This window comes from Xenia sp. Carnegie-2017, unplaced genomic scaffold (assembly GCF_021976095.1).
Source record: "Xenia sp. Carnegie-2017 unplaced genomic scaffold, XeniaSp_v1 HiC_scaffold_19, whole genome shotgun sequence".
In the NCBI taxonomy this organism is placed as follows: domain Eukaryota; kingdom Metazoa; phylum Cnidaria; class Anthozoa; order Malacalcyonacea; family Xeniidae; genus Xenia; species Xenia sp. Carnegie-2017.
Genome location: NW_025813481.1, coordinates 1,768,324 through 1,777,979, shown reverse-complemented (window position 1 = coordinate 1,777,979; position 9,656 = coordinate 1,768,324). Strand labels below are relative to the sequence as shown.

At 36.1% G+C, this 9,656-nt stretch overlaps 1 protein-coding gene across 1 annotated transcript; it reads left to right on the top strand.

Annotated features, from left to right (window-relative positions):
• Positions 1–3,410: 3,410 nt before the first annotated feature.
• On the top strand, positions 3,411–9,140 carry LOC124438999 (long-chain fatty acid transport protein 4-like). The gene is made up of 7 exons (XM_046989192.1): positions 3,411–3,944; positions 4,221–4,606; positions 4,674–4,829; positions 4,924–4,993; positions 5,297–5,498; positions 5,605–5,974; positions 7,481–9,140. The coding sequence occupies exons 1-7, from the start codon at positions 3,712–3,714 to the stop codon at positions 8,050–8,052; spliced, it is 1,989 nt and encodes a 662-aa protein (XP_046845148.1). The 5' UTR covers positions 3,411–3,711; the 3' UTR covers positions 8,053–9,140.
• The last annotated feature ends 516 nt before the right edge of the window (positions 9,141–9,656 follow it).

Genomic DNA, 9,656 nt, shown 5'->3' with positions numbered 1-9,656 from the left:
CATGTCAACAAGAATGTTAACTTTGATTTGTGCTAACTTCTCTAACATTATACAATGGTATAAAAGTGCCAGTGAATACAGAATGAACAAATAGACATAGAATTATAAGCTGGAAGCCATATTTTTACAAGTAATGTTCTCTAGCTGTTGTCTGTTGGTCAGTCAATAATTGATATGTAGAATGAAGAAGGATGTCTCAAAAGATGAACTATCTTTTCCATCAGCAGCATCATCTTGACGACGGCTTTTTTCTCTACAAAAATACAAAACAGTGAAGCAATGAAAATGAATTTGAAAGTATAGGATGACATAAATATTGACGACCAAGTACGTCCGACATTAAAGCATTAATCATTAGCGTATTTCTTGGTATTTCAATCAAGTATTTCTGGATGTTAAACGTCATAGTTTTTGTTTGGCTCAATCGTCTTTGTTTCAAGAGTTCTTGTATACTACGCAGTTCTTCTTTGTATCTACTCTTGTTATATAAACAGATCATTATGGAATTATCTTTTTCAAATAGTTGCTTAAAAACAATGGTTTAATTGAAAAGATTATTTTGATATCTATAGGGCAGCTTTCGATGCCAAAGTTACACAGTGAGATGGTTATCTTCTCTTAAACCCGTCTTGCAAGCAGTCCTAGTAATACCACGCCAAAATAGCAAATTCCAAAATGAAATGAGCGCAAGCATTAGTGTCGATGAATTATGAAATGCAAAAAATTAGCATTGACATAAGCACAAGCATAAACCCAGCGATGAACAAAAGAAAATTTCATTTTTTTGTTTTTTTACGTCTTGCGAGAATTAAAAAGTCACACAAAGATTTTGTCTCTATTTCTCTAGAGGTTTACAAAGAAAAGGCATTAGAAATTTTTCTTGATTTTTCTATTGTTCTTTTTTTGTTCTTCTTTGAGCAAATGCCTGGGGAGTAAGGATTTATTTGGTCTGAAAAATAAGCGCGATGTAATTTTGCACATTATCGCTGTCAAAATTGCTCTGATAGCGAGAACGAGGTTCCAATGCAAAATCAATCCATGAATAACAGCGAGTCTTCTGAAGATATGTTCATTAGGTGTATCAATGAATTACATAGACAGTTTGGAAGCTCGTTGGCTTACGTGGTATATAGTAGTGAGAACTCTTCATGATGTTGATAAAGATATGCAAAAATAACTACCAGCGTCTTTCTTTTAGGTCGAAGAATCTGATTTCGAATGTGAAGAAGAAGCAATCACCACAATATCTTTGCCAGAAGATTCAAAGTGTACTATGCAAACCCAATGTATATACGAATGGAGTATTATGAGAAGAGAACTCTAAAGAATGTTATTGAAAAGGGATAGTAAAGGACAAACAGAGAATGTGACAGCTTCTCCTCGAGATTGTAGAAGGATTAGCTCACGTTCATTCACAGGTAGAAACTTTTGATTATTTTATGTGTTAATTGTATGTGTTTGTAACTAAACATGAAAAAATGTGAACGATTTTCGTTTAGCTCAATAAATATATATGAAGAACTGTTATTTGATATTTTTCTCTAATTTTTGCCAATAAAACAGGGTATGATTCAAGTAAACGCATTTCGACATTTTTGGTTTTCCATTGTTACGTTTTTTAGGTGTTTTCTTTAAAAAGTCAACTAATGTCAAGGAGTAAGAGTTTGGTCTTTGGATGAATTGAAAAGCTCGTTTTGGACTTCTAACTTCCTTTTCATAGGTAACTAATTCTTCCTTAGCACAGCAGCTTCTTGGCCATCTTTTTATCCCTCCAAATCCCATGTTGCTCGGTTTAAGCAATAAAATCACTTCAGATAAGCTTGACGCTGAAAAAGATCACTGAAGAAATCAAAACTGCTGTGATAATGGAAATGAGTCTCCTGATTTTATGCCTATTTCTTACGGCCACGCTGCGAGAAATTCAAGAGTTCGGAAAGAATTTGAAGTGTTGCTTGTCTTTGCAACACTTTGAGGACGCTTTGAAGAAGAATTTGAAGACGACTTTGTTCTCTAAAAAAAGACAAAACAGGGAAGCAATGAAAATGACCTTGAAAGTACAGGATGACATTAAATATTGACGACCAAGCACGTCTGACATTAAAGCATTAATCATTAGCGTATTTCTTGGTATTTTAATATTGCAATTCGATCAAATATTTTAGTATGTTAAACTGCATAGTTTTTTTTTGCTTATCCCTTTTTATTTTAAAAGTTCTTGCGATAACACTCACGACACTGCAATCTATCTTCTTTTTTATCTCTGATTAAATGAATGGCTCATTACTGGCGGCTCATCCTGTTCTCCTTTTGAATTGTTTTTTAAATCTGAATTTCTCAACCGATTGTTGTAATTGAAAAGATGATTTTCATATCCATAGTACAGCTTTAATTTGATGCCAAAGTTACAAAATGAGATGGCTATCTTCTTATTGACCCGTCATGCCAGCAGTCCAAAATGAAATGAGCACAAGCTGACAAGCACAAGGGTTGTTGAATTATTAAACGCAAAACATTAGCGTTGACATAAGCACAAGCATAAGAAAAGCTAAGGATAAATCAAACAATGAACAAAAACACATTCCTCTTTTTTGTCTTTGTAAGTCTCGCGAGAATATAAAAATTAATGTCTGGTTCACACGAAAATCTTGAGTCAGAAACTTTTTTTAATTTTTCTATTGTTCATCTTTTGTTCTTCTTTCAGCAAATGCCTCATCGCACCTTTTCTTTTAAACCCTGTTCTCATTAAGTCGCTTGAATCATCCGAGTCGTTCCGAGTTGTTTTGTTGTTTTTCAAAATGACTGGGACGACTCAAGCTACGGAATTCTCATATATTCGTACAAGCGCTGCCGAGAGACTGTGCTATTTATCAAAGACAAAGTCTTTCGCTAGTTATTTTCTTCTTTAAATCGTTTTTTGCCGTAAAAAGGTCACTTGCATTTCGGTCGTTCGGTCGTCCGGATAGAGCAAAGTTCTATCCAAGCAACCCTCTTCGTTTTAGTCGTGTGAGTCATTTGAGGTCATCCCGGTCGCCCCTGAAATGTTCTCATACAGTCGCACTGGTCGTCTGTGAAATTTTGGCAAGACTGAAACGAATCGGACGACTATACGAGAACCAGGCTTTAGACGTAGCTTGGTTCTGTTTTTGGAGGGGGTGGGTAAGAACTCATTTGACGTGACAAGTAAGGGCGACATAATTTTGCATGTTATCAGTAGAAAAATCGCTTTGTTATTTTTGAGTAATTTTTCATGAGTAATAATGTTTTAAAAATTTCATGAGCAATAGTGTTTCACGCCTGAATTTTGGAAAAATTCAATGCTCCTAAAACACTTTATCGCCGTGGGTCTTTTCTCGCAAGTCTTTTCCCGTAGGTGTTTTCCCGGAGATCTTTTCCCGGGGATCTCTTCTGCACTTAGCCACTACCGTCTTATGGTGTGAATCAAGCTTTAAAATCATCAACTCTACATAAATTGTTTATTTCGTCGAAGTTTATGTTATGATATGGGCACTACGAGTACGCCTACGTTTATATGGATTAGATTTTCGTTTGGTTCAGTCTGACAAAGGCTAGATTTTTATATCGTACAGTGACATCGTATTGTATTTCATTGTACCATTGTATTTTGAACCAATCTTGAATATTGATATGATCAAGGACTTCCAACACACCTCCTGAACAATTGCTAATTGATACTACGTTTTCGTACACTAAATGATTTGTTGTGGACATCGAAAACTTTCCATCTCCTCAAAATATTTGCGACATATTCGTGCCAACAAGATGGCTTATAAATTCTCCATTGGTCTGGCCATGATGGCGATTCAAATAGGTTGGCTAGGAATATCCTTTTCGCTAGCATTTTTCGTCACCTTTATGATTTATCTGGCGACTGGTGGTTGGAGATTTTTCCGACTTCTTTGGCTTACTTTTCCTAGGGATTTGAGGTTTGTTGTCTCAAAGATATTGAAGATGTAACTTTGGGAGAGCTTGGAATTGCAACATTTTTCATGAAACGTATCGATACCTTGGTATGGTTGTGTGACTTAAGTTTTAAACGTAGAAAACCGTTTAAATTTAGAACTGCTGATGAAGTTAGAAACATGAAAGTGTGTGCAACAGAATCTTTTAATTGTGTCTTTGTGTTAGCCAGATAAAATTCACTGAATGTTTTAGTTCTGAGCACATCACTTAAGCATGACTGTTTTAAATGTTTTTTGTAGGTTGATAATATTTCACATAAAGCATCAGTTACAGTTCAAAAGAGTGATTCGCCAGCAACTTACTGTATGCGACTTATTTTCTAAAACCGTGACCAACTATCCTGACAGAGTAGCATTTATGTTTGAAGACAAGAAATGGACATTTAGAGATGTCGAGTGTTTCTCAAACAAAGTGGCAAACTATTTTCAAAGTGTGGGTTATTCTAAAGGGGATGTGGTTGCAATATTCATGGAAAATAGGCCTGAGTTTGTGTTTTTTTGGCTTGGTCTTGCCAAAATTGGTGTCATCAGCGCTTTGGTGAATTACAACCTCAGGAAAGACTCACTTGTGCATTGTGTATCGATTTCAAAAGCCAAGGGTTTGATTTATTCATGTGAATTGGCAGGTATGAATATTTGAAATGGAAAATAACTTGGAAGAAGATAGAATTGCTTGAATTCTTGCTCTTGCAGATGCAGTTTCGGACATTTTACCACGTATATCTGATGTGAGACTGTATGAGTTTGGAGATGGCATTTTTAGTGGTCTTCAGTCAGAAAATCTTTTGAAAAATTTAAAGTCTTCATCTCATTCTGCGCCAACTGTGAAACATATGATAAGCAACAAAGGTATGTTTATGTTTTCCTTGAGATTCACAAGGATTTGAATTGGTAAAATTGGTTTGCTGCTATTTTACAGTCGTTGATGTTGATTTTATTTCAGATATTTTGTTTTATATCTATACATCTGGAACCACGGGCTTTCCAAAAGCATCAGTGATAAGACATGTCAGGTAGGTTTTTTCCAGATCAATAGTTTAGTAAATGTGCATGGTTTTTAAGCCAAAATTTTCACATAGAACATGAAAGGATGAATATTTTGTTTTTACTTAACTGTTGATAAAATTGCTAGCCTGGAGTTTGTGAGAACTTGGAGCTTGTGAGAACTCAAGTCAAATCTAATAAATGCACCAGATTTTACTTTTCAAAGAAACAAATCACTCTAGCTTAAAGCGGTGTAAGACTTTTTCAAACTTTGCGTTTTAGTAGTAGTATTGCCTGCAATTGTGAGTTCTATAGTTTGATTTCCTTTTCAGGTTTATCAATGTAGCTATTGGTTTTTCAATACTGAGTAATAGCAAGCCAGATGTGGTTCTCTACTGTGCACTACCGCTGTACCATACTAGTGGAGGCATGTTAGGCGCTGGAAGCACTTTGATACGCGGTTCAACCCTCGTCGTGCGCAAAAAGTTTTCTGCAAGATGCTTCTGGGACGACTGTATTAAATACAAAGCAACGGTAACTACGATTATGCGGATTGTTGAACTTATAAAAATTTTTTCACTTCGTTGAAGTAGAGTTTGAAAACAACTCGTTGAAATTTCATCTTTTTTTTTCCATTAAGCGTGCAATTTATATTGGCGAAATTTGTCGTTATCTCCTTGCTCAGCCACCAAAAGATTGCGAACGTAAGCACTCGCTTTCTGTGATCTTTGGTAACGGTCTGCGACCTCAGATTTGGAACGAGTTTAAGGAAAGATTTAACATACCTCGTATCGTGGAATTTTACGGCGCGACTGAAGGAAATGTTGGATTGGTTAACCTGGACGGGCATTCGGGTGCTATTGGATTTATACCCGTCATTTCTTCTGTACCTATTGTAAAAATTTTCAAGGTTGAGATGGGCACAGGGCAACTTTTGCGTGGATCGGATGGCTTTTGCATTCCATGCAAACCTGGAGAAATTGGTCAAATCGCTGGTAAAATTGTCGCTGGTAGGTTGTTTAGTCTGTCTTCATGTTTATTCGTATAATTAACGTGGTTCATGTATAAAGATTAACTTTACTGGGGCTTGAAGACCACGGGTATAAACCTCGGTTATAACCTACAAGCTAAAAGCCTTTTTGAAAAGATTCACTTGAATAAGTTCTCTGGCCTTTGTTTCGTTTTGCAAATGATTTTTTTCTCTCTCTTTCTATTTGAAAATGTTTGAAAGCGAGTGAACATGTTAACTATACGTCTAGTTTGTTCGTCTCATATTAACTTTTCTCATCTTTTAAATTATACTAGCTATAAATATGTTGTATGTTCACTTGTGTTAATTTGAATCGCATGATTTGTTTTCCGCTTTGTTTTTATAACCATGCTTTTAGTTCTGAGAATCCCCCTTATTTGTATTTATTCCTTTTGTCGTAACCGTGCCTTCATTTGTAACTGCGCCTTCTTTTGTCACCATGCGTGTATTTTCAACCTTACCTTTGTATGTAACCGTACCTTTGCATGTAACCGTGCCTTCATTTGTAACTGCGCCTTCTTTTGTAACCATGCGTGTATTTTCATACTTACCTTTGTATGTAACCGTACCTTTTCATGTAACCGTGCCTTCATTTGTAACCATGCCTTCTTTTGTTACCATGCGTGTATTTTCAACCTTTGTATGTAACCGTACCTTTGCATGTAACCGTGCCTTCATTTGTAACCATGCCTTCTTTTGTTACCATGCGTGTATTTTCAACCTTACCTTTGTATGTAACCGTACCTTTGCATGTAACCGTGCCTTCATTTGTAACCATGCCTTCTTTTGTTACCATGCGTGTATTTTCAACCTTACCTTTGTATGTAACCGTACCTTTGCATGTAACCGTGCCTTCATTTGTAACCATGCCTTCTTTTGTTACCATGCGTGTATTTTCAACCTTACCTTTGTATGTAACCGTACCTTTGCATGTAACCGTGCCTTCATTTGTAACCATGCCTTCTTTTGTTACCATGCGTGTATTTTCAACCTTACCTTTGTATGTAACCGTGGCTACCGTATGAATTGCCGCTTTGGACGGAATGGGGAGCAGGAAGTGACGTTTAAAAGGGTGTTGTTGTTTAGTTAGAGTAAAATGACAAATTGTTGTTGTTGAATGTTGTACGTGGAACCAAACTGTCCTTAAAGTAATTTGAAAACAGTAATTTGAAAGTAGTAAATTGTAATTTGGTTTATTTCATTAAATTGTTTATTCCCAAGTTGTATGACGACTTGATAGTCACAGTAACCTTGCCTTTGTATGTAACCGTGCCTTTGTTTGCAACCGTGCCTTCATTTGCAACCCTGATTTTGTACTTATTAAATTACTTTAAGGACAGTAGTAAATTGTAATTTGGTTTATTTCATTAAATTGTTTATTCCCAAGTTGTATGACGACTTGATAGTCACAGTAACCCTGCCTTTGTATGTAACCATACCTTTGTATGTAACCGGGCCTTCATTTGCAACCCTGATTTTGTTTTAGGTGATGAAACACGTCGATTCGATGGCTACGTGAACAAGAAAGCGACAAACAATAAAATTGCCCACGATGTTTTAAAAAAGGGCGACCAATGGTTCCTAAGTGGCGATGCGGTTTACTGGGACGAGTTGGGATATGTCTATTTTCACGATCGCCTTGGTGACACGTTTAGATGGCGTGGAGAAAATGTGTCCACGTCCGAAGTTGAAGCAATCATGGCAAATGTACTAAGTTTAAACTCGGTAGTCGTGTATGGAGTTGAAATTCCCGGATGTGAAGGCCGAGCAGGAATGGCAGCCATTGAAGATCCACATGACGTCATTGATGTAAAGTTTTTATCGCAGAAGCTACGGGAACTCTTACCCTCCTACGCCAAACCCGTATTCCTAAGGATTACCAACACTGTAGATGTAACAGGAACTTTTAAATTCCAAAAGGCTGTCTTGAAGAAGGAAGGATTTGATCCCACGCTTGTTCGAGATAAGTTGTTTTACTTTGATGACGTTTCTGGTGAGTACAATATCCTCACTGAAGAAATTTATAGAAAGTTTGTTGCCGGTGACATGCGCATTTGAAACTAAATATAGCTAATTAGAAACAGTGATATGTTTATTGGCCTGGATAGCGCATCTGTTGTGAAACCCTAAAGTTCTGTTTCAATGGCAATGACGTAGCCAGCTCCTTAGTTGGGGAAGGGGGGGGGAGGCAATATTTATATGTGTTTTTGCCGTATTAAGTTCCTTTGAAATCAAATGTTTTCTGGGGATACAATCGCACAAAAGAACTGCTTAAAAATACAAATGCCTTGATTGCATTATTACACTTCTAACATTTATAAAACCTGGTAACCACTGACCTCTCATATCTCACTTCAGATATTCACCGTATTCATATTGTATTTAATACGTGGTTGCGTTATCCAGTTTCATGTTCATATCAATGAATAAGAAATCATCCTATCGATTGACTTTACGTATTTGAAACATAGTTTTGTCAAATACGCACTAACAAAGTAATGATATACTGATGAACTAGAGAGAAACAAACATTGGTTGTTATAGAAAATTGAGCTCTAGTTCCTATATAAATTAAAAAGCAGCTTTCGCTTAAGAAAAGAAATCTGCTCTTTGAATTATAGTTTAATGGAAAGGAACTTTCAAAATGACAGTAAACTTTCTGAAACAGTTTGTGAATATTTGTTTTGAATCTCAAAATATTCGAGTTTTTATTTTTCGGTTTTGTACTACCAGGATATGATATTTGATTATGAAATTTGAACTGATCCGGTATATTTAATGATATTTTAACTACCTAAGTATTTCATGCAAAAGTTGCTGTGAAACTGACGGATATTTGATATTTTGGCGACTTGCAATACGATGTAAAGGGTTGTACAAAATGAACTGTTTTAGAAAGTCTTTTGTCATTTTAAAAGTTCTACGCGGCTGTTTTATCCTTTTCGCTGTTTTTGAAATTTCGTTCTCTGCACCCAGCCACTATATGTTTGTCAATACCTCATAAATCTTCATCAAGACAGGAAAATTCAACGTAGATTAATGTCGTAGAGAAATGATAAATATTTTTGATTTTCCCAGAATAGAATGCAGGTATCGACAGCAATTTTTGCACATATATTTTTGAATATATAATTTTGTCAATACGATCCTCGCTTTGCTCTTAATTTCCGGTAATTTAACTTTAGTTTCGTTCGAAAATGATTTACATTATGCTTGTCCTCGTATAACATCCTCGTGTTGCTTTATTTGAAAGCCTTTGCGCGTGCGCAGATAGCCCTAACGTGAAAAGTATGACATCACTGTTGGTCATAATGGTTCATAATGATTTCTCACATGACTATTGGCCAATCAGCGTACCAGTTTCAGTCCTCTCAATCGTCTTTAGAGAGCGAGCCAGTAGTCCAGAGCTCTATCGAGAAGAAAGACAAATATAGACGACTCAGACGACTCGACAACTGCATCAGAAGATGTACAATGTTAACACTGAAAAAGTTATTTAAAACTTTGGTACATTTATCACCCGAGCTTGTGTCACTCAAGGAAATTGCACTTCAAGTTTTAAATAGCTCTCGTATTCAAATCAAACAACCGGCTATGACGAAGCCTAGTCCGTCATACTTCCCCATTAAAGTATTAAGTAAACATTTGTTTCCATACTTGAA

Coding starts and splice junctions, on each gene's coding strand:
- LOC124438999 (XM_046989192.1), top strand. CDS start 3,712: ATGATTTGTTGTGGACATCGAAAACTTTCCATCTCCTCAAAATATTTG. Junction 3,945..4,220: donor ACTTTTCCTAGGGATTTGAG/GTTTGTTGTCTC, acceptor TGTTTTTTGTAG/GTTGATAATATTTCACATAA. Junction 4,994..5,296: donor TCAGTGATAAGACATGTCAG/GTAGGTTTTTTC, acceptor TTTCCTTTTCAG/GTTTATCAATGTAGCTATTG.